The sequence below is a fragment of the Leptidea sinapis genome, chromosome 1 (assembly GCF_905404315.1).
Source record: "Leptidea sinapis chromosome 1, ilLepSina1.1, whole genome shotgun sequence".
NCBI classification, from domain to species: Eukaryota; Metazoa; Arthropoda; class Insecta; order Lepidoptera; family Pieridae; genus Leptidea; species Leptidea sinapis.
The window spans coordinates 19,627,677-19,654,104 of NC_066265.1; the positions used below are offsets into that span (position 1 = coordinate 19,627,677).

Genomic DNA, 26,428 nt, shown 5'->3' on the forward strand with positions numbered 1-26,428 from the left:
TATCGGCGCAGCGTCGAAACCGTCATCAACGCGTATTACGAATGTATCGTCGCAGCATCGAAACCGTCATCGACGTGGATTACGAATGTATCAGCGCAGCATCGAAACCGTCAACAACGTGGATTACGAATGTATCGACGCAGCATCGAAACTGTCATCAACGTGGATTATAAATGTATCGCTGCAGCATTAGGCATTAGCTTTTCATAGGGACTCCATGTTGCGAATTAAGAGAAAAGTGGTTTTAATTATAATTTGATATTTTAATTTGCTACATTAATTTTAGGTATATCGTTTGTACACAGGGTTTCAGTACTGAACTTACATTTACTGAATGACGAAATAATAATATCAATCTCTCTTCACACCGTTACCATTCTGCGCCGTAGCTAACTTGTCGAGCATTTCTCGGCGATGTGTCTGATACCTGAAATTATAACAAAACCAATTATTAAATTTTCTCAAAAAGAGTATATTCGGTCCAACGATCACGCCGTCAACAACACCAGACGAATTACAATAGCGTTACTCAACTAAAGTAGAACTACACACTATTTTGAAAGAATTCATGATATTACACCGATCAGCTTCATAAAAATGCTACACATAGAGGTCTTTTTCCTTAGTTTGGCGTGCGTGAGATTCCCGATAGTCATGACGTCATCCATTACTAATTATATACAAATAAACTAAGTAGCTATAGATAGATAGGTACTTAGTTTATTGAATGATGAAATGAAAGAAATATTTATTAAGTAGTAGTAATTTACATTTTGTATAGTGCAATTATTAAAATTCACTTGAATATTAGGTATGTTCTTTCGCAGCGTTAAAAATATCTGGTGGTGTGCTCTCAAAACTTAAATCGCTCATTTTATGTAAACAAAACAATAAAAATATCGAAGAAAAATGGCGGGGACTCGAATAACCTACTTTTTTTTACGGCGCGCGACACACGTTCTGGTAGTGTGGAACGCGCGTAAACGAAAATGTTCTTTTTTTGAAATTCGTACAGATACCACGCATCGAGCAATAAGAATGTGGCTGTCTGTTGAAACCCTTTGCGCATGAAGAGATCGAAAAAAACATAGGAGTGTTATTATGAAATTCAGTACAACATTACAACACTCATTTGGTTGATGTAATGGTTATTAGGACATTGGGTGTTTTAATGTTGGCAATAAGCTAACTGTTTCAGAATCTTTAATAGATGATTTAAAGCATGGGTGTAGATAAAAATATAAAAAGCTTAAAAGCTCGGTTTTCCTTATCATCCCACTCCATTTTAATATCGCAAAATATTGTACAATGTATTGGCGCCAAAATGAGAAAACTCAATGAATATTCATATAAAAATGACAGATTCTAAATTCAAATGTAATATTTTGTTTATTTTTAATTGTAACAGTATTTATGGCTAGACAGTATACCTATCTATAACAGTATAATTTTAAAAATTATTCTAACCACGATACATATGCAATGTGATACAACAAAAAAATCAAATGTATCAACTTACCTACTTAAAATTCAAATAAATAATATTATCTACAATCGACAAAATTGATTCATGACTCAATTAGCTAGTAATTCTTTTTAAATCAACTATTCAGTTTTGTCGATAGTATCTACAATAACCTATGAAACTTAAAAAAGTTTATTAATTCTTTGGTTACCAGCAGAATATTTTGTATAATGTCGTTTTTAACAGACTTCAAAAAGGAGGAGATTCTCAATTCAATCGGTATTTATTTTTTATTTATGTTCACCGATTACTCTGAGATTTATGATCCGATTTATGTTATTCTTCTTTGTTTCGATGTGGAATAAATAGCATTTGGACCCACAAATTTTACATAGTTTGGTCCAGTAGTTTTTGTTTTACGAAAATTTTTGTTTACGTTGATGATATAATTGTTTTTGTGCACGGCTGTTTAAGGATATTTCATTCCGGTTGATTATATATTATTATTATTAACTGATACTAAAAAGTAAAAAATAAAAAAAACTACATTTACGGTACCGACTTAAAACCTATCAATAGGTAGCACATATAAATAATAGTATTTTATTAATATTAAAGGTAAAGGTTTGTATTAAATTAAATTTTTAGTTATTTGATACTTTTCAATTTTTGAAGTCGGTTTTTTTAAACGTAGTTATTTTATGTATTACAAAATTTGTAATTGATATCAATAAAGGACTGCAACACTTTGATTATCGTCGTAGTGACTCGTGATGGAGCTTGGGCAGTTTCCATCAGTTCACTTGTAGTCTCTCGTGGTCTCAGTTTCTTTGAAAGGAAAATTTGTATATTATAGATCAACTTGTCACCGTACCCTAGTGTCACGAGTAATATTAGTTAAATCACGGCTAACTGATTACATTTGTTTGTATCACGGCAAGATACGCCGTTCCTAACGCTTGTCCGCGGTTCTGGCTATTGGCCAGAGAATCTGCTATGACGAATGGCCTGTCATGGTCATAATGGATTTGAACTGATCACGGCCACAAATGTAATATTTGTTATTATTTAACATCTGATATGTTTTCACACATGACTAGCAATGCCAATAATTATGCTAACATATTGTTGGTAGGTACAATTTATCACGACGCGTTCGAATTATGATGCAGCAGCGGTAAAATAAATAAATAATCAATAGTAGTGAAACCAGAAGGTCTTGTGCATCTAATAGTTTAGCTATGATTAGGCAGCTATAAGCGCATTAGCATTCAGATCGTGAAATTTACTACTTTAACACTATTCACACAGGTTTGTTCGAACTCCTGACAGAAAAGGATATAGGGCATCCGGTAGAGTTCGCGAGGAAGAGCTATTTACGAATGTTGAATGGGTCGACATATTATACCGAAACATTGCTTTACAACGAAATAGAAAGAATTTATAAGTACAGAGACTTAAATATAGTGATGCAAAAAGAGAGCCCTTTATCTGGCTTAGCTACGTCCCACATTGTTCTTTGTATCTACAAGATCTAATGAGTAAAGTAATGTGAAAGCTATTAGCATGAATAAGAACAAACAAAAGAGTCGGCCGGTCCCGGTCGGTCGTTAATTCATTAGTAAACACCGCGTCGTACACTAAATGCGATGTTTTAATTCAAACTATTTATATTGCATTCGCTAACGAGGCCACTGCCAAAGGCCGTATTTTGTATATATAGCTTCCGTAAATCACAACAATTTAGAGGTTCAAATAAATTGATACAAGTAAAAGATTTGGGTCTCATTATAATTTTTCGATTATGGCACACATTATATGAATTTGTGAAGGTAGGTTATTACATACAGTCAGATAAGCCTTATTTCCATTGTTTTGTAGCAACCTGAAAAAAGCCCTAAACTACCTACCATACCATTCAATAATAAGTATCTATTTTCAACTCAGATAACAGAATAATTACCATATATAGTACAAGTAGTTTTACTATTATGTTCTATACTATACAGTATACAGTAGTTACTCTGTGTTATGATAATTTTGTTTAAAACCAGTTTATCTACGGTCGGTATTTTAAATGGAAACACTCGTCGTAAAACGTAACTAATGACTATACTATACTTATTACCACTTATCATTGAGTCCGTTAGTTTCAATCAAATGTAAGTGCCTATCTATTATTATATCACTGCAATGGAAGCAACGAGAGAAAATTAAAAGCGTCCGAACAAATATACAAGTTTGTTGTTCTGTCATTCTCAAGGTACCATTCTAAATAAAGAAGACGAACTTTTGAGGAGTGGGTGGTTGCTTACCCAGCATTTGTTTCATGATGTTTCATCTATTAACCTCGTAATATTACGTCCATCAGAAATGATTCCCTACGCGATAAAGACTTTGTAGAATGTCAGTCAGCTGGTTGGATAGGTATAACTTTCGGTTTCGGTTCTGGCTAACCCCCGAAAGTTTAACTGTTGTGGTGTGACATGAGACTACTGTTATGGTTTATGGTGATTTTGTTTCATACATTTTATATTTCGTGCTATTACATTTTGTATTCATACAAATTAACCATTATTGAAAATCCGGCCTCACCTAGGTGTGCAAAAGGGGAGAAAGATTGTAATACTTTTATTAAACGGCCAGGGTGGTTCCCAGCAACTAACTACTTAAATTATTTCTAGCTGTGGCTAGGTGATAGGTGAAATAATTATTTTTAAAATAGTTTTTGAATTTCTCCATTAAAATAACATAAAGTTAACTAAATAATTACATGGGGTGAGAGGGTGACAGGGTGTACGAATTGTACAATAATTTACTAGTACTGAATCTCGCTCCGTGACGTCATATGGGCCCACGGATTGGACTCGATCAAACAAGACGATCGTTATTCGCTGCTATTTTATATCGCATTCGCCTAGAGATCACATTTTGTTTAGAATATGATTATTAAAAGACAAGGTCGATATCTCTAGTAACATTCCTCCTCTATTTATACAGGGATATTTTTATGTAACAAGCCGAGAAACTGATATACATGCAATCATAGAGCAGCATAAATTGTTTTGTTTAGTTATTTATGGTATTAAGATGGGTGGCATGAGACATTCCATCTTTACACCTCAGACTATCATTGCAATGTGTATACGAGGTGTGTGGAGCACAGTCTGTCGAGCTGTAATCATGTCGCTTGGAAGTCGCATCGCATTATATTTCGTTAGGTAAATGAACTCAATGAAAAAATAAATTTGAAGTTATTAAAAATTTAATAATATGACGATAAATCTTTGCCATGTATGAAGGTGACATTAAAGTTTCATCCATGTTTGAACTGATAAGCTTGCACCCGTATTGTATGTTCAATAACCAATTAAGGGTTTAAATTGGAATGCTTACTCGTATATGGTACGGAGGAAAGGCCTAGGCCCTAACAAAAGAGATTTCCATTGTAGGTACGGACCCTTAGAAGCCTTCAAAATGTTGATAATGTGAATATCGCGAATTTCCTGGAGACGTGAGATCCAGAACGAGACGGTTCTGCAGCTCATGACGATGACACTTGAAGTGCTCAGAAAAGGAAGCTGCAATATCACAACGAAATGCGTCATATTAAATACCGGCTGTGGAATCTCATCATGCAGGAAACAAGGAAAACGGGGACCAGGTACTAGGCGGCTTCATGGCTGAAAAACCGAAAATAGTGGTTTGGCTTTATCTGCTGCTACTTTCAGAATACTTTCAATCAGAAACATAATCTTTTAAAACAAAAGCTATTTATTAGTTTGTACGTAAAAATAAATATCATTTAAGTACATAAATATTATACAAATTGAATATAGGTATATTCTTCACAGACTTCTGTAGGTAATACTGTACTAATTAATACAACATTTATTTTTTAGGTATAAACATCTTCTGTAAGTACTTTTGTTTTGAAAATAGTTAGGTTGGCCAATAACATTCCTGTCTGACGATGAAACTTGTTTTTGATAGTGAAATAACCAATATTTTTTTGTTGTTAACACCATAATAATAACGGACGCTATATTTGATATATACCCAGCCTCCTCTCATTTGCGAAATTAAAATGTGTGCACTTTATTATAGTAGAATTTGTATTCTTGGTAAAGTGTCGTTAGAGGTAGTGATTTATCTCAAATTTAGAAAAAAAGGCATATCTGAGGAATTTTCCTTACAACAATACATGTATTATGTATTGAGATCATTTCTGGAATACGGGACTAAAATATAAAAGGTTGAGTACGTACCATACAACAAGCCTTCCACAGAGCATGAAAAAGAAGACAATAGTGGGCGCGCATCTGTCGAAGGGATCGCTGATCATCACGTGGGAGTAGCCTGCCAGCAGCATCAGCAGAATGAGACCGATGTTGGCTGCGTTCTTTGTTCGTTCTGTTAACAAACAGCTTTATTTTAATTGATCAAAGTATTTTTTATTCAATTTCCTTATTATATATATAATAATAATATTGACACACTTTTTCACCAAATATCTTGCCCCAAACTAGGCATAGCCTGTAATACCCATAGGGGTACAAGACAACTATCTATCTATCGATATAAACATCCATGACTCGGAAACAAACATCCATATTCATCATATAAATGTTTGCACCTACCCAGATTCGGAACCCGGGACCTAGCTTAGTAGTCAGGGTCACTAATAATTCGGCTATATGGGTCGTCTTATCTTCTATACTTAAAGATTGCCTCAAAATTTTAAAGAATAATATTTTTAAAAAGGTCTAGGTAACTTATTCTGATCTATTTGATGCCCCTATTACACAAATAATAGAGGAATGAGATTTTACATGCCCAAACTATCTGAGACAATTCTTATTTTGGAATTTGAAATCTTCCTATGTATGGTAGTATTGGTAGCCTGGGTATAAATAATTGCAACACATTCGCAATTAACTCTAGGCCTGTATTTCCCTTGCGGTAAATATATGTTAATATTGAGGTCCATGGAGAATAAACCTGCTCCAAATTTTTTTTTACTTCTAAAATCATTGGCTCCTGGACTATCGCACGTTTATAGTGAATCTAACGAAGATCAATCAATGGGTTTTTATATTATTCATCCAATCCGCAAATAGTTAGAGTTAGAAGAAAAAAACAGTACTTACGATGTGGTATTATTGCCAAGGCGAATCCGAAGAGAATCTCACACGAACCAATTGCTCTCCTGTACCATTTCGATGGTACTTTGAAGTCTAACGTTTCAGTCAATGGAAATACTTTGGCGTACCTCACGTATTCCTTTCTCTGTAAAGAAAAATAATAATATTTTGAACCTTTTCTGAAACAAAAAAAAACAATAGGCGGGTGTGATCACAATATACTGTAGGTATATTGTGATTTTATTCGTCAAAGAATTACCGGTTCGTTTCTAATAACAATATAAAAAACATTTCTATTCCCCTCCGGAAAAGATATGGAAAGATCGGAAGATTCGCAAGACGACAAAAGTATGTACACAAAGTTTAGACCCTAGTCTATCCGATCTTTCTATATGGCGCTGAGATAAACCCTGAAGGAGACAGGTCGTTTTGCCGCCTATGATGAGGTGCTGGCGGCGCATGGTACGCATCCCATGCATTTTTTTTAAAGGAAGACATTTTTCATAGCAGTGAGTTGACTTTGAAGGAGCTCAACATCAAAGAACGGCTTTCCGTCATATAAAACGTAAATAACTGCAGATGAGTATACTATAGTACTTCGGGCACATCGTACCGAAACTAGCGAATAATCTAGAAAACATAAAGTCACCGGAAAATGGTAGGGGCAAGATACAGCCTTTAAAAGAATCCGTATCCGTACGTTGACCCTATCAAAATATTTAAAAGCAAAATGGCCGCAAATTTCCGGCATCAATTTTATAGTCGAACTATAACTATATAATATTATAAAGTCTCCAACTAGATACCGCAGGCGTAGTCGCAAAGTGCGGCAACTAATACTACGCCCAAGTGGGCGTACTCGAGCCAGTCACGAACAATATGTGTGTGACGTTGACGCAACATGTCCTGTTAAACTTTGCTAATAATTGAAACTAAAATGCCGGGTTGCGTAGTAAAACTTTGTAAAAAGAGTACAACGAGAAATAAAAAAGATACTGGCATCACATATCAACAAAATTTGAAAGATGCCATTGAGTGTCAAGATGCCACGCACACAAGCATCTAATAGTTGCCGTGATACAAAAGCTACTTACATCAACAATTATTTATTCAGGCATATTTCGTTATACTACCTAAGTGCGCAGCGGAGACCACAGATTTGTGACCACATTGATTTTATATCTGCTGTATTTGCTAAAATTAAAATGATTTAATATTTTTCCTCGCAGGTAGGTGTATATTATAAAGAACTATGTATCACGGTCGCGTCGTGAATATATATATATATATATATATATATATATATACTAGCTGACCCAGCAAACGTTATATTGCCGATATTAAAATCGCGATACAAAAGTAACTGTTGATCGTAGATGGGTGAAAATTTGAAGTTGTATGATTTTTTTAATGCTGACTCACAATCAAACAAATTTAAATTAAAATGACAAAAAAATAAAAATTCGTACGGACATCGTAGGGGGATGAAAAATAGATGTTGTCCGATTCTCAGACCACAGAAATATGCACTCAAAATTTCATGAGAATCGAGACGAGAAAAAGAGAGAAAACGACGAGAATTTTATATATTAGATATAAATTAATTATTATATCTAGCACGACGGTACGGAAGACGTTTTGGCTTTTTTTCAAAATTGAATCTTCTATATTAGTGTTTACTGGAGACTAGTTATTCCTAGAACAAAGTAAGTAAAAAATCAGTCAACTTTTTATAAATAGATGACACATGGGAAGAGAAGGTGCGGAGGAGGACAGAGGACGTTCGCCGGCTGACGATCACAGCTACTTGAGTGTCGGAGCAATCGGGGTCACCACTTCTGAGTTAAAATTTTACAATATCATAATTTTGTTTCAGTCTACCTTTTATTAATCATTATTTATTTTTAAATTAGAAGGACAATTTTAAAACTATTTTTAACCGACTTCAAAAAAGGAGGATGTTCTCAATTCTTCGGTATGTTCTTTTTTTTATGTTTGTTACCTCAAAACTTTCGACTGCGTGAACCGATTTTGATAATTCTTTTTTTATTTGAAAGCTGGTGCTTACCGTGTGGTCCCATTGTAATTTAGTCCAGATCTGACAATGGCATCCATGAGAAAACCATAAAAGTCTTAATATACATACGTATAGCAAAGTGGATGATAAATTTACGAATAAGTCAATATCGCGCCAACCGATTTCCATGATTCTTGTTTTATTGGAAAATATACTTGGAAGATCTAATTAATTAATCTAATTCTAGTTGCAATTATTGTTATTTTTGGAGTTGGTGTTATCCAAGATAGGTTTGTTACTGCATACATAGTTATAGGTGAGATGTGCTTCAGTCATGAGGAGGCGAAAAGCAAGAGCGGGTCGCGGCGGAAGGACACCGATTCCAAAAGTAACAATAATCGTAACTAGAATTAGATTAATTAATTAGATGTATAAAAATATGCAATTATTTTTAAACTTTTTAGTGCACATTATATCTATTGTTTTGAAATAGTGTTTTTGAAGTCAGTTATTTTTTTGTTAAAAAATTTTTATAAGTCATTTTTTATTGTATCTACCTACCTATACAATAGGTAGTTGTTCATCTTAAAAATTAATAAGTTAGCAACTTTTTAGTAAAAAAAGACATTAAAAATCACAAAATTACGTGTGCCTCATAGATTTGATGTAAGTAAAGCTACGAACTTGAAATAAGATCGATCAATGAATTTTGCGTAGATGAATATGCGATACCGACGTCCCTACATACGTCTCGCGCTAAATCTATGTGAAAACAAACACGCTACAAGGGAAGATGGCCTACTTACTAGAGATACTTTGCCTAGAGAAAATTCTGCATAAGCAAGTAGGCATATTCTCTATCTAAAACTGTAGTCGCTGGAAAGTAGTTCATATTATAGTGTTCATATAACATTAAAGTGCGCAAGGTCTCAAAATATTACAATAACAGATCTATTAAAATTTAAAACCGGTACCTACCCTACCTCGAGCCCCAGAGCCTCACCCCTTCATATTTGAAGTGAACCTTTATTAAAAGGGGTGACTTGCATTACATTAATAACGTAAGTCTAAAATTGAATTGAATCTATCATGAGAATGAATATCACATATTACAATTGATTTCATTAACTATTATGTACTAGTATTATTTGGTTGTGTGAATGAGTAGTTTATTTAAAAAAAAATTAAAAACTTTCTCCACAATTATCGAAATAACAATCATAAATAAAAAAAAAGTATCGAACAGCTTTTATCACACGGAACAAAAGGGTTTCGAAATTACATAGCTATTTACATTAATTCCGGTCCAAAGTGAAGACCGTATTGCTGTATGGGTGTGAGACATGGAAGGTTGGCAAGCCCATCTTCATCATCCACTTCAGGTTTTCGCTATCCGATGCCTTCGAAATATCCTCGGTATTCACCGGCCCGACATAATTTCCAACGATCATCTTTGGCAACGCTGTCATGAAGTCCCAATCGGCCTACAAATAAAGCGCCGCAAATGGAGAACGCAAACGTGGTGGCGGACTGTCATTGAGGAAGCGAAAGACATCGGAAAGACCTGGACTGAAATTAAGACAGATGTTCAGGACCGATCGCGATGGAGATGTACTGTGGATGCCCTCTGGCCCAGGTAGGGTATAGAAGAACTTAAATGATAAATGATTATTTATTCAGGCATTTTTCGTTATGGCATATGTAATTAAATGATACATATAAATATTCGCCAAAAATCGCTATAATTAGGTGGGACAGTTGTTAATCGCAGCTTATTAAACATACAAGATGGAACATAGATTCGATTGGAGTTTCTATGAAATATAATTGAAGGCACGAGTTGTCGGTTCGGAAATACTGCAATACATGCATGCTACAATAAAGTCCCAGCCACTGTTCAGGCATTATCTATAAATAAATTTAAATGTTTTATAAAAAAATGGCTCTGTCGTAAATCCTATTACTCCACTGCTGAATATCTAAATGATCGGACAGCCTGGGACTAGATTGTGATTATTTTATAGCAACTGTACAATATTGTATATTTTTATTGAAAAGAGCGCAAAAAAAAGAATGCTGGGAGAGTTTCTTGCGCCGCTTCTTCTCTCTCAGAGCGCCATTTGTTTCCGAAGCGGTAGTAGTATCTAGTAGTATAAGAAATGACATCAAAAAGAATTCTAAAGGAATCAATTTTGAGAAAATAAATGCCTTTTATGCCTTTTATGCAGCTCGCAGCTTTATGGAATCCACAAAGCGGATATGCGAGGCAAAAAGTCTATTGCGAAACATGCATTGTCGGACTTTGAATCCGAAGGGTTCCAAGTGAGCATTAACTAACCTTAACTATGTAGACATTATTATAGGTGACGTGAAATATAAACTACACGCCTGTTAATTGCTAGAACACATTGATAAATCGATACATAGAACATAATCTAACAGAGCACCGACAACATGACGATGTACCAAATGAATGTCATATACGTTGAATGATTACAGCGGCTGATGCAAATATTAAATAAATGATATTATATAATAGTTTAAAAAAAAACTAAAAAACACGCTAAAAGGCACAAAATTCGCTTAACAAAAATTTTCTTTGTTTTTTTTTTGCAAATTGAAAAATGGAATAATTTTATCAAATTAATGTATTGTCATCAGTCCTCGATAAATCTACGAAGTGTGAAAGAAAACAGGCCGCTTAAAGTAGGTCACAATCGCGCCCAAATGAGTCGGTTACAAACAAACAAACAAACAAAAATACAGGTGAAGCTAATAAAAAGCATGTAATAATACTAATAGATTCAACTTTAATTTGTTATTCGACTTTTAATTGAATATGAAGACAAAAGAGGAGCAGCTTACGTGTTAGTGCTAAGTGATCACCACTTCCCACACTCTCTTGCAACACCAGAGGATACCGATACAGTGCGGTTTTAGAGGAAATTTCTTCAACGTGCAACCAAACTATGGATTGATTGAGATTCCATGCGCGGTGTTTCCCGGACGATACGACTCGGTAACTTAAAAGAAAGCGCCTACACTTTCCTAGAAAGTCGGCAACTTTTCTCTGGTGCTGCAAGAGTATGGGCAGCGGTGTTCTCTTAATATCAGGTAACCTGAGCGCTCGTTTGTCCTTCTTTTCCATCCATATACCATCCGACATAAAAATATACCTACACAGCTGTGGCCTAGTGAACGCCGATTCAATTAGGTAAGAACATTTAAATATTATCATTGTCAGCGTTTATCAGCATGTTTAACTAACATGATAAATGTCATAAGTTTTAATAAAGCTGATGAATTTGTATGAATGAGCATCCATGCGTTTTCTACCCTTTTTAAATCTGTTTTATGTCCTACCTCTTCATTAAAAAACTATATTGAACGCAATTATTAAACACAATAAAAACGAATGTAAGAGATCTGCAAAATTCTCTGTCACCAGACAGTTCCGTCGCGACTCGCGATATTAGGCGTCACGCCAAATACCGAAATAGCGAACAACCTTTGATAAAATACAAGCTTAGATAATGCGAGCTGCTAAGCACTACATACTTTATATTCAAATTATTGAGTAGCGTCTCTATACATATACGCTAATATAAAATTTAAAAAAAAATGAGGATAAAACTAGTATTCTCCACTCTGGTTGCATCGGTAGCGCGTCATACATGATTGGTGATCAGCATTAAGAGTCACCTGATATATTATACATAGTACATAAATGTTCCCAATATTTGAAATTTCAAAATATATTTGAAGTGCTTCGAACCAGAGAACGTCTATATTATATACTTAGAATATAAGCATACTATGACCAATCCTTCTAAATAGATTTGGTCATCGGCATCAAAAATTCTAATCAAATGGAATTTAATAATACAGAAAAATATAATAATATTTATGATTTACTTAAATCTTATTAATCACAGTGATTTATATTAATATAGAGAGACATTAATTATTGATTGAAATATTGGTTTAATTAATCTTAAATTACATACCATCAACTATTTTAAAATAGATAGAATCGTAAACTCGGGAAAAGATAAAAGAACTGAGTCAGAAATCAATACATATAAAACAACCTTAATTTTCATAAATAAATAGGTAATTATTGTACTGTATAGCCTTACTGTATAAGCTCTGCATAAACTTACCAATTCCTTGTGTAATTCCTTGGAGATAAATGGAGTAATTTTTGTTATTCCCATAAAAATGAAGAATAATCCTAATAGAATAGATAAACTTTTAAGAACAATAGAACCCATTATTTAAATATTGCAATTATGTCAGGTTATGAAATCACTGTAAAATGTATTGATTATAGATTAATACACAAATCATAAACACAAAATGTTCATTTTGAAGCACAATAAGAGACACACACAAACTAAATAGATTCATTTAAATCATATTGCTATTCAAAAATGTTACAATATTATTCTAGCAAACCGAAAAATGGAGAAATCTAATCATCCTTCCACTCAAACTTAAAAGTACGAATACGTTCGCGCCGGCGCGAAAAAATCAATAACTACCTACTTTTTTAATTTTGTATCTTAGACAAAGAATATGAAGTGTTTTTTTTTTTTCATTTCTTGGCCTGCACGGTTTGTGCGTCAGCCGTAATATGATGTGTTCTATGACTACGTTCAAGCTTTTGGTCTCTGATTATTTTTAAACCCAAAACATTACAGCTCAGATCCTAGAATATTGACACTTTGTAGTATCCGCGTGCCCCTTTTAGATAGCAATAGTTTTGACAGCAGTAGTCTTAGGTGTTGTACGAGGGCGGCACTGAAAATTTCGGGAATCAAGGAAGTGACACAACATTACTATTTAAAAATCCATTTATTGCTTTTCGAAGTATTCTCCGCGAAATTTGACACATTTTTCCAAACGATGGAACCAATCATTGAAGCAACTATTCCATTCGGAAATTGGGTCTCCAAAATGATCGTTTTGTAGGCGTCCACAGCTTCTTCAGGTGATGAAAGTCTCTGACCACGCAATTTATTCTTTATTTTAGGGAAAGTATAGAAATCATTAGGGCGTAGGTCGGGGCTGTACGGCGGATGGTCTAATAATTGTTATTATTGTAATATTAATATGTTTTTGCTCTAAAAACTCTTTTGTTCTGTTCGCGGTGTGAGAACTCGTATTGTCGTGATGGAGGATGATGCGGCGGTTGCAGTTGTCTTTACGGAGTTCAGAACCGACCTGTGGCAAACAACTCCGTGAGCGAATAATTTTTGTTGGCTTCAACCCATTTTCGAACGTTGGCTTTAACTCGTGACTGGTTTTTTGTTTCGGGTTCGTACGCGTATATCCAGGATTCGTCACCTCATACGATGTTGTATACAGCATTTGAGGATCCTGCGTGGAAACTTTCGAGACTTCTGATGCACCAAGTAACGCGAGCCACTTTTGCTCTTCACAGGGCAAATGGGGTATCCATCGGGAAAACAACTTTTTTACACGTAATTGTTCATGAAAGATTATTTGTATTTGACTCATGCCAATGTCTAAAGTTGCCTGAATTTCGCGGTATGTCACATGTCGATCTTCCTCAATCAGCTTACGCACAGCATCAACGTTTTCTTTGGTGACTGAAGTTTTTGGACGACCTTGACGGGGATCATCACTGAGCTTGACACGTTCACGTTGAAATTCAGCAAACTAGCGATAAATTGTGGTTTTGGATGGGGCTTCATCACCAAATGCAGAAATCATCCGGTCAACACACTGTTTTTGTGTTAAACCACTTCGAAAGTCATAATAAATCATGGCTCTAGAATTTTCTCGAGTCAATTCCATTTTTTCAACGACTAAACAAGTTTGACAAGACCTTGTGACAAGACCGAGAACCTTTTTTAAATAAATAAATGGTATTCTATTTTTAAAACCAACGAGATTTCAATTAAAAATTTTAATATCACAGGAACAGTAAAAATATTCCATTCCCAATACTTTTAGTGCAGCCTATGTAATATCATTACTATGATTAAAATTACATGACCCTAACTGAATTAAATCTTACAACACGATGTCACATACTCAACAGATGATTGGGAATGTAAATGAATAAACACAATAACGAAAAGCATGTGCAAAAGCTGTTGCTTTATCTTACCATAACATAACAAAAGAGAAGTAATTTCAAATCAATAACCATTACCTTTTCAAATATTATGTGAATACTACAGTCAAAACTCTAATAATAATCAGGAAATGTTCATTTTGAAGCACAATAAGAGACACACACAAACTGAATAGATTCATTTAAATCATATTGCTATTCAAAAATGTTACAATATTATTCTAGCAAACCGAAAAATGGAGAAATCTCATCATCCTTCCACTCAAACTTGAAAATACGGATACGTTTGCGCCGGCGCGAAAAAATCAATAACTCTAATAATCTTAGACAAAGAATATGAAGTGTTTTTTTTTTTTTCATTTCTTGACCTGCACTGTTTGTGCGTCAGCCATAATATGAAGTGTTCTATGACTACGTTCAAGCTTTTGGTCTCTGATTATTTTTAAATCCAAAACATTACAGCCCAGATCCTAGAATAATGACACTTTGTAGTATCCGCATGCCCCTTTTAGATAGCAATAGTTTTGACAGCAGTAGTCTTAGGTGTTGTACGAGGGCGGCACTGAAAATTTCGGGAATCAAGGAAGTGATACAACAATACTATTTAAAATCCATTTATTGCTTTTCGAAGTATTCTCCGCGAAATTTGACACATTTTTCCAAACGATGGAACCAATCATTGAAGCAACTATTCCATTCGGAAATTGGGGTCTCCAAAATGGCCGTTTTGTAGACTAAACAAGTTTGACAAGACCGAGAATCTTTTTTTAAATAAATAAATGGTATTCTATTTTTAAAACCGAGGAGATTTCAATTAAAAAGATTTTAATGTGACAGGAAGAGTGGAAATATTCCATTCCCGATACTTTTACTGCAGCCTATGTAATATCATTACTATGATTAAAATTACATACCCCTAACTGAATTAAATCTTACAAGACGATGTCACATACTCAACAGATGATTGGGAATGTAAATGAATAAACACAATAACGAAAAGCATGTGCAAAAAAGCAAAAGAACCATAACATAACAAAAGAGAAGTAATATTACAAAAGTAATTTCAAATCAATAACCATTACATTTTCAAATATTATGTGAATACTACAGTCAAAACTCTAATAATAATCAGGAAATATCTATTGTCTTTTTTTATTTCTATTCACATGTATTTATTTTCATTCTTAAATTTAAGTATTTTATAATATGTATGAGAAACTATGTGTTATTGTACGTACATGACAAAATATCATAAAACTTAATCTTAGAGAGCCGCCGGCACATCGCACGGCTGCAGATAGAGCTATCAGTGTGTGCCTTTGAGCCAACCGCTTCGTATATCTTTGCCTCGCCTTTGAGACCGTTCGGCGTAAGGAGTATCGGGACTATGACCGTCGAGTCAACGTCTCATATGTCGGTTATGTCGTTAGCCAAGTCATTCTAGATGTCGTTTGGAGGAGCACATTGTTGAAAACTGGCTTCAGCTTGTGCCTTCTGATGTTGATGAAAGTATCTACAAATAAAAAACTAAGTCAGTGCTGGAACAAGAACTTATAAATTGTAAATAAATAGTGCCACCAAAAACATAACTTGTAAAACAAACTACAAATCCCAATAATTAAGGTATTAAAACCCTTTTCTCAAAACATGCATGGAAATATTGTCATTATTTTCGAAAAAAGAACACGCGAAGTATCGAATTTTCGGACACAAAAAAATCAAATCCTTTGCAGGAGCGTTTTTTGAATTTGGGACATTACAACGCTTCTGCAATGTTGTATGAAACGGCGTGCTGGGATTATTGAATACTCTTTGGTCGGATCTCTTTTGTCATTCTTGGCATACCATAGTCTCTGCGATTGCCTGTCGGCACAGATGTTAAAAAAAATTGGCGGCAAAGCTGAAAATTCGTCTTGATTTGTTATTTACATACCTACCTACTTAATACTTATAAATTTAATAATAATTAAAATGAGTTCCAACGGTTCAGAGAGTGAAATGGAGATTGTTCGTACTCCACCAGATTTAAGATCAGAAGCCAAATTCGCTATGGAAAACCTGGTTCCAACGAAGTCAAAAGAAAAATACATGAAAGTATATGAAAATTTTATGAGTTGTAAAAACGACAAAAAGGTGAATATTTTCTCTAAAACAGTATTTTTGGCGTATTTTTATGAGATTGCTAAAACTAAAAAGCCAACAACATTATGGGAATTTAACTACTTTTCTTAAACGACAATGGACTGGATTCAAAAGCAAGAAATCGAAAATTTTTACTGGCGTAGCAATAAGCATTACATAAGGTCCGCTCGACTTCCTGACTTCGAAAACAGAGCTTGCCAAACAGTTTTCTGTCTGAACTGTAGTTCAGGCAAAGAGCACTGACACCGGGGGATGGACGGCGGTGTTTTTCCGTTGTCGTCAAGAGTCGAGTTGGAGGCAAAAAGAGCGCACAGGAGATCGGCTTTCTCTTTTGCAGTATGGGCCAGGGTGTCATTCCTCATGTGCAACGGCGGCAGGGACGGCTGGTTGAAGTTACCAAGAGCAGCTTTCGACATCGACCAGAACTTACGTGTTCAGGTCGGGTAACTGGAAAGCTGCTCGCCGATTCTGACGATGTGCTTCGATTTACAACGAGCCATTTTCCGCTTCTAAAATCTGGAGGCACGGTTATATTTCCTCTTTAGAACTTTGCAGTTCAGATCCTACGAGCCCAATTTAAAATCCAAAAATTTTAATTAGTTCAAAAAAAGTGTGGGAGTGTAATCTTTACGTGAGATTGAAGTAAAACTTAATAATAATTAACTTTAGGAATAATTAACAGATACAAAAAAAAACATTATAATTATATAAATTAAGTGGTTGCCGTGTTACCAACTGGGCACTCACATGTTGCTGAAGAGCTAGGACCATTGTTATTTTTTTTTTCTCGGAAACGCTATACCTCATCTTTTGAGCAAAGTTGGCATTTCATTCTCTACCTAGAATAAAAAAAAATATTTATTAAATTTTTAACAAGTCAGGGTATAGGTATTTATTTTACAAACAATGATATAGAGTCATATTGATATTATTATTCATTAAAAAATAAACACTTACATTTTTACAGGTCGTCATTATCTGGTTCTTGATTTTCTCTTTTATTCTTATGTATTGATGAAAGAGTAAAATGTTCCTAGGAATCTGCCATTTTATTTAACTGATTATTATTTTCATTTTATATTCTATTTATAATTCATTAAATACCACTTGCACGTTTTAAAATTTTCACCCATTAAATAGAGGACTCACTGAGTAGAGGTAGAAGTCGACAAACACTTTTATTAAATTTACAGACGAGAAGTCTTACTGACCCGTCCTAGAACAAAATCTCTTATAACAACTCTGTTTACACCTGGTAATTAATTCCTTGTTTTGTTGATTGTAATTTTGTAGTATTAATACTCTGTAATATTGAACAAGAGTAATTTAAAGCCTAACAAGTTTATTAAAATAAAACAACTACTTAATAAAATAATTTTTAATTTCATTATGTAATAAAATTATAAACCCTTAGGCAAGTACATAATAAAATTTAACAAAACTTATCAAGTAGAATACTTACTGATATTTGCATTCACCCACCAGGCAATCACAAACATGTCTCATGTTTTAGATTAGGCTTGGAAGACAGGTCAAGCTGTTAAATAGATATGTTTTACCTGCCAATAAAACGCTTAGTACACACTTACCTTCTTCCAAGCCTAATGCTTTAAAACCCTGGTGGTGAAAATATTAGAGCCATGAGTAAAAACTTATTTTCAAAACCGAAACCACGGGCAGCCTGGGTGTGGATGAATTATATATAAATATGATATAAATTTTCATTGCCAAAGGTTGAGTGATACACAAATTTCGTTCATGCTGGTAAGAACCCATGATTCCAACATCTCGTTCAGTGTCCTTGCATAGGATCAGTATTGTACAAGCCTAGGACTGGTAATGAAAATTTGCTAAGAGCTGAGAGGGACCAATAGAGCCGCTGCTGAAGATGTGGATAGTTCTATCATTGCCACAGGTTCTTCAGCAGAAGACATCTCTATGAGATTGTCCAATAATGTCCCACATGACAATCACACAAATATAAATCTATGATTTAAAAAATAATGCCAAATTTGTTCTTTACTAACCTGAGAAATTCGGAAACTATGTAGTATATATTTTTATGTGAAACATAAATTTACGCATCGACCATCTTAGATTTTAAAAAATATCCCCGACTACCCCAAATTAACATAAATATTGTTGAAATAATAATTCTGCATTGCAGTCATCTTCGATATCAAAAAACCCCGAGAATCTTAGTAATGTTTGTAAGATGTTTTGTGTGCAAGCCACTTTGATTTTTACAAACAGTACCTTATTGTTTGGATGCCATAGCTAGAACCTTGGAAGTGATTTTGTTGTAATTAAAATTCCAATATGATTTAAATGAATAAAGATCATCTCTGAATAACACTTGGTCAATTGATTGACAACAATAATGTAAGGAAACTTTGGTCATATCATCCTCATCCCTTAGTATGATGTCTATGATCCAAATTAATGGTATTACACCAATTCCTTGACCGACCATAACAATATTTTTATATTTATTGGGAACAACATCATATGAGTTGAATGGCCCTCTCCATAATGTAGTGTCATTTCTTTCAAGATTATATAAATACTTTGAAACTAGACCACCCTCATATGATTTAATAATAATTGAAAAGTCAAAATCCTCTTTTAATTGTGTTGTTAATTTAATAGGGGTGTAAGCTCTGGAATATTTATCTTCATCCAATCTAATAAGAATAAAAAAATGACTGCCGGGTTTCCATGAAACAGTGTTTCCTTCAGTTCTTTTTTTAAATTTAATTAATTTATGATAGCGACATATGTCTATCGCTTCTACTACAAAAAACGGTGCATATTTATATCATTAGATAGTGTAGTAAATAAAAAATATTTGCTTTCTCCTTAGATTTTCTAAACAGTTTCATTTGCATATCATAAACATCAAAAATACAAGGATTACAACCATTGTTGCAGCAATCATCTTTGCTCGGTTCAATAGGTTCCTCCATAGTCCAAATCGATGTAAAAAGTAATTACTAATAAGTAAAGTATTCCGATATGATATAATAATTATTACAGATACAGAGAATTCTATTTTATATGGATAATGCTAGTATGATAATTTACAATTTTTGATATAATCATTTTTTTTTTTTGGGATTTTATGACCTGGTAACTGAGACCTTTAAGTCAAGTCTATTTTTATTATCTATGTATGCTTTTCATTTCACAGTTCACTTATCACTTCACTTTATTTTATATTGTTAGAAATGTATTCTTAATATATTTATATAATGATTTATAACTTCTTTTGTCTCTTAATAATTGATCAAGTGGAGGCGGGCGGGATGAAGAATCACGTAAAATTTTGGAGTCACTGATTTGACTAGCCAGCACAAGTCTGTCAATCAGAAATGTTTGGCAGTCGAAAATAAGGTGGTCCATAGTTCCTTCATATGAATTGCAATGTGGGCAAATTTATTTATTTATTAATCAAAGTGATTTATATCTATATAGAGACATTAATTATTGATTTGAAATATTAGTTTAATTAATCTTAAATTACATACCATCAACTATTTTAAGATAGATAGAATCGTAAACTCGGGAAAAGATAAAAGTCAGAAATCAATACATCAAAAACAAACCCTTAATTTTCATGAATAAATAGGTAAATGTGTACTGTATAGCTTTACTGTGTAGGCTCTTCATAAACTTACCAATTCCTTGTGTAATTCTTTGGAGATAAATGGAGTAATTTTTGTTATTCCCATAAAAATGAAGAATAATCCTAATAGAATAGATAAACTTTTAAGAACAATGGAACCCATTATTTAAATATTGCAATTAATATGTCAGGTTATGAAATCACTGTAAAATGTATTGATTATAGATTAATACACAAATCATGAATCACAAAATGTTCATTTTGAAGCACAATAAGAGACATACACAAACTGAATAGATTCATTTAAATCATATTGCTATTCAAAAATGTTACAATATTATTCTAGCAAACCGAAAAATGGAGAAATCTAATCATCCTTCCACTCAAACTCGAAAGCACGAATACGTTCGCGCCGGCGCGAAAATAATCCATAACTACTTTTTTAATTTTCTATCTTAGACAAAGAATATGAAGTGTTTTTTTTCTTCATTTCTTGGCCTGCAAGGTTTGTGCGTCAGCCTTAATATGAAGTGTTCTATGACTACGTTCAAGCTTTTGGTCTCTGATTATATTTAAACCCAAAATATTCAGCTCAGATCCTAGAATATTGACACTTTGTAGTATCCGCGTGACCCTTTTAGATAGCAATAATTTTGACAGGAGTAGTCTTAGGTGTTGTAATATCATTACTATGATTAAAATTACATACCCCTAACTGAATTAAATCTTACAACACGATGTCACATACTCAACAGATGATTGGGAATGTAAATGAATAAACACAATAACGAAAAGCATGTGCAAAAGCAAAAGGACCATAACATAACAAAAGAGAAGTAATATTACAAAAGTAATTTCAAATCAATAACAATTACCTTTTCAAATATTATGTGAATACTACAGTCAAAACTCTAATAATAATCAGGAAATATCTATTGCCTTTTTTTATTTCTATTCACATGCACACACATTCACACACAAATTATTTTCATTCTTAAATTTAAGTATTTTATAATATGTATGAGAAACTATGTATTTTTGTAACTACGTAAATGACAAAATATCATAAAACTTAATCTTAGAGAGCCGCCGGCACATGGCACGGCTGCAGATAGAGCTATCAGTGTGTGCCTTTGAGTCAACCGCTTCGTATATTGATCGAGGCTCTTTGCCTCGCCTTTGAGACCGTTCGGCGTAAGTATTTTCGAAAAAAAGAACACGCGAAGTATCGGATTTTCGGACAAAAAAAATCAAATCCTATGCAGGAGCGTTTTTTGAAATTGGGACATTACAACGCTTCTGCAATGTTGTATGAACTTTCAAATTCAAATATTTTTATTCAAAATTGGATGTGAAATCACTTATAGGCAAAAAAACTACAACTCATTCCAAAATTATCACCTAAGATGGCTGTTATTTGTTTCATTACTATATCTTCTTTAAATGTCTCTTGATTTGTTTAAGCATTCAAATTAATTCACTTGTATATGATTTTGAAAAAACCAGTTGCAATGTATAACAAAAATTAAAATAGAATTATATTTTGTGTTGGAACATTGCATGACAATAAGTGCTCATGGAAGTGATTCATGAAATCAGTAGAACCACAAAGAAGATATTGATTAGATGAACATATTTCCAACAAATTTATATTTAGTCTATTTGTTTTAATGGGTTCTTCATATCTACATGAACTGATTTGGTGACAGCTATTGCAGGCTTCAGTCTTACTTAAATATATGTAGTAATTAAAACTCCAATATGATTTAAATGAATAAAGATCATCTCTGAATAAAACTTGGTCAATTAATTGACAACAATAATGTAAGAAAACTTTGGTCATATCATCCTCATCCCTTAGTATGATGTCTATGATCGAAATTAATGGTACTACGCAAATATTTTTTTTTTACTACACTATCTAATGATATAAATATGCACCGTTTTTTGTAGTAGAAGCGATAGACATATGTCGCTATCACAAATTAATTAAATTTAAAAAAATAACTGAAGGAAACACTGTTTCATGGAAACCCGGCAGTCATTTTTTTATTCTTATTAGATTGGATGAAGATAAATATTCCAGAGCTTACACCCCTATTAAATTAACAACACAATTAAAAGAGGATTTTGACTTTTCAATTATTATTAAATCATATGAGGGTGGTCTAGGTCCAGTACCTTGACCGACCATAACAATATTTTTATATTTATTGGGAACAACATCATATGAGTTGAATGGCCCTCTCCATAATGTAGTGTCATTTCTTTCAAGATTATATAAATACTTTGAAACTAGACCACCCTCATATGATTTAATAATAATTGAAAAGTCAAAATCCTCTTTTAATTGTGTTGTTCTATTTTTAAATTTAATTAATTTATGATAGCGACATATGTCTATCGCTTCTACTACAAAAAACGGTGCATATTTAAGCTGGGAGAAACCATTACATAGTGTAGTAAAAGAAATACTTGCTTTCTCCTTAGATTTTCTAAGCAGTTTCATTTGCATATCATAAACATCAAAAATACAAGGATTACAACCATTGTTGCAGCAATCATCTTTGCTTGGTTCAATAGGTTCCTCCATAGTCCAAACCAATGTAAAAAGTAATTACTGATAAGTAAAGTATTCCGATATGATATAATTATAACAGATAAAGAGAATCCTATTTTCTATGGATAATACTAGTATGATAATTTTAATTTACAATTTTTAATATTAATTTAATTACGGTAAATTTTATATATTTCGTTTTCTTGCTATTTAACAGCAGGTTATTAGCGCTAAACCAGTACATGATGTCAGATAGAATATCGTTCACTTCGTCATACATAGCTTGGTTTCTTTTCACTTTGAAAATCAGTGAAGTGTCGTCCAAACAATACTACCTTATGTTTTTTCTCTATAAGATTAGGAAGATTATTTATATAGATAAGGAAGAGGAACGGTCCGAGAATAGACCCTTGTGGTACCCCCATACTGAGAGGAGTTCCAGGAGATCTCCTGCCATTCACGTTGACCTTCTGAATTCTATTGTTTAGATATGAAATCAGAAGATCGAGCGCAGTTCCGTTTTATGCCATAGTGAACATAGCTTCCTGACCAGCGTTGAATGTTGAACACAATCAAAAGCCTTAGATAAATCACAGAAGATGCCAAGAGCATTCTGCGATTCCTTCCAGGCATCAAAAATATTCTTGATAAGCTCAACACCTGCATTCGTTGTTGAACGTCCCCTAGTTAAGCCAAATTGTTTCAAATGAAGTAACTTATGAGAGTTAAAGTAAGTAAGCATTTGGCTTAAAATTATTTTTTCAAAAATTTTACTAAGGGTCGGCAAAGCCGACACAGGCCGATAGTTATTCGGGTCAGAAGAGCACCCCGATTTAAATATTGGTGTAATTTTGCTATGTTTCAGAAGGTCAGGAAACACGCCATGGTTAATACAATTATTAAAGACTATTGCAAGATATGGTGCTGTGACATCAATTATTGAACTTATTATTTTAACAGAAATGCCCCATATATCAACAGTTTTTTTCATCTCTAGAGATTTAAAAGTTTTAATTATTTCTCCAGGGCTAACAAAACTAAAATTGAAACTTTGTTGACATCCTATAACATTTTCTATAAGAAGTGACTCATCAACACTGGTGGAGGAGACAAGAGTGTTTGTTATAAAAACTGGAATCTCAGAAAAAAAATTCTCAAAAGCAGTAGCAACTTCCTGCTGAGATTGAATTATTGTATTGTTAGATTATATTCAATGTTGCGGTCTTTCAATCTTCCAGATTCCCAGTTAATAACATTCCAAGTCATCTTTATTTTATTTGGTGCATTTTTAATTATTTGTCTGATATGTATAGACTTTGCAATAGAACAAACACTTTTAAATAATTTAGAGTATTTTTTAACATACTCAAGAAAAGATGCATCATGATTATACATTGATCTCTCACTATATAGTTCATATAGCCTTTTTCTGCTCCTATGAATGCCAGCTGTTGCCCAATCATTGAATGACATGAGACCACCTGATTTAACTGTCTTAGAAGTAAATATAGAAGCAAACTCTGTTTTAATTATTTTATATAACACATCATACATTTCATTGGGATTAATATTATATTTGAATAAAACCAAATTAAATGGTTTAACTGACACATTGCCTCTATATTTCTCCATTCGCCTATTATTCACAGGAACAAACGTAAACTTTTTAATTTTAGTACATTTATTGACCTCAATATTAAAAGAGGCTAACTGATCAAAGTGGTCTGAACTCAGTTTGTTAATTATTGCCTGAGAAATGGGTTTATAATTGGTAAATATGTTATCAACACAGCTTTTGGAGGTGCCAGTTACTCTAGTAGGCTCTAAGAAAATATTGGTTAAATCATATGATTTGAATAAAGATCTGAATCTAATACTGGTTGTGGATTTTTCTAATAATTTTTTATTAAAATCACCACATATATATATATATATATATATACATACTTATTAGATAGATATTAGATATACTTCTTAGACTCAGATAATTTTAATGAAACCTCCTCTAATACACATTCAAATAATTCATATACTGCATCCGGGGGTCTGTATATACTAACAACAATGGCGCGCTCGAGCTCTGCACAGGCTATTTCAATTGTACGTTCAACAGAGAGGCCCACAATATTATTATTAATAATAATATTACTTATATAAATAATAATATTATTACTTATTCTAGTACTTGTTATATTACATTGTGTTTTTACACTGCTAGAGGAGTCCCCTATTGTCTTATTGTTTAATTTTTTGGAAAATATTCCAAATCTTTGCTTAAATTAGTACACTGCTCAATAGAAGCAGTGGTTATTAAATTAATACTCTGCTCAATAGAAGCAGTGGATATTAAATTATTATTCTGCTCAATAGAAGCGGAGTCCATAAAGTTATCACACTGCTCAATGAAGCAGTGCTTATCGACTTACAACTAAACTGCTCAAAAGAAGCAGGGGTTGCCAAATAGTTGGCAGTGTTATAGTATAAATAATATGATAGCGATTTTGCTATCTGTCTTTTATAGAAATTAGATAGGTGTAACCTATCAGATGTCAAAACCTTACATTTTTTATGATTAATTATATTATTTAATGTCTATTATCTGTATTTTATTAGATAATATATTATCATTACATGTCAAATAATGAGAATTAGACAATAGGGTTAACAAATTGTTTAAATTGTATCGTATTTTGTTCTCCTGTGGCAAATCAGGCATATATGGCAATGTGTACATTATAAGATTAGCTATTTAATTCACTGTATAGTTTTTGTAGATTTTTTTTATTTAAATTATCTCTTCTCCCAATCATTACAATAATACAAGTATTGGAGCAGTGAGCATCACTTAAAATTCGTTTAATAATTTGATACAACGACTCTTCACAACGCCTTTAAAATTATGAGAACACAGTTCACTAGAAAGTAGGTATTATAATATTATGTGATTTAAAATCCAAAAATTGTAATTAGTTCAAAAAAAGTGTGGGAATGTAATCTTTACGTGAGATTGAAGTAAAACTTAATAATAATTAACAGATACAAAAAAACACATTATAATTATATAAATTAAGTGGTTGCCGTGTTACCAACTGGGCACTCACGTATTGCTGAAGAGCTTGGACCATTGCTATTTTTTTCTCGGAAATGCTATACCTCATATTTTGAGCAAAGTTGGCATTTCATTCTCTACCTAGAATAAAAAAATTCTTTATTAAATTTTTAACAAGTGAGGCTATATTTATTTTACAAAGAATGATATAGAGTCATATTGATATTATTATTCATTAAAAAATAAACACGTACATTTTTACAAGTCAAGTCATTATCTGGTTCTTGATTTTCTCTTTTATTCTTATGTATTGATGAAAG

At 33.1% G+C, this 26,428-nt stretch overlaps 3 protein-coding genes across 3 annotated transcripts; all 3 read right to left on the reverse strand.

Moving 5' to 3' along the window:
• Window positions 1-242: 242 nt before the first annotated feature.
• Window positions 243-13,157, reverse strand: LOC126970817 (novel acetylcholine receptor chaperone). The gene is made up of 4 exons (XM_050816945.1): window positions 12,790-13,157; window positions 6,616-6,754; window positions 5,734-5,878; window positions 243-427 (listed from the first exon to the last, which is right to left on the reverse strand). The coding sequence occupies exons 1-4, from the start codon at window positions 12,898-12,900 to the stop codon at window positions 352-354; spliced, it is 471 nt and encodes a 156-aa protein (XP_050672902.1). The 5' UTR covers window positions 12,901-13,157; the 3' UTR covers window positions 243-351.
• Window positions 13,158-18,237: 5,080 nt separating this feature from the next.
• On the reverse strand, window positions 18,238-20,185 carry LOC126970837 (NADH-cytochrome b5 reductase-like). Its single transcript, XM_050816985.1, is given in 2 exon segments — window positions 18,238-19,696; window positions 19,698-20,185. Coding segments are annotated over 2 exon segments (708 nt in total). The 5' UTR covers window positions 19,841-20,185; the 3' UTR covers window positions 18,238-19,131.
• Window positions 20,186-21,938: 1,753 nt separating this feature from the next.
• Window positions 21,939-23,092, reverse strand: LOC126980114 (uncharacterized). Its single transcript, XM_050829707.1, has 3 exons — window positions 22,975-23,092; window positions 22,231-22,296; window positions 21,939-21,946 (listed from the first exon to the last, which is right to left on the reverse strand). Exons 1-3 carry the CDS (start codon window positions 23,090-23,092, stop codon window positions 21,939-21,941), a joined length of 192 nt encoding a protein of 63 aa, XP_050685664.1.
• Between the last annotated feature and the right edge of the window lie 3,336 nt (window positions 23,093-26,428).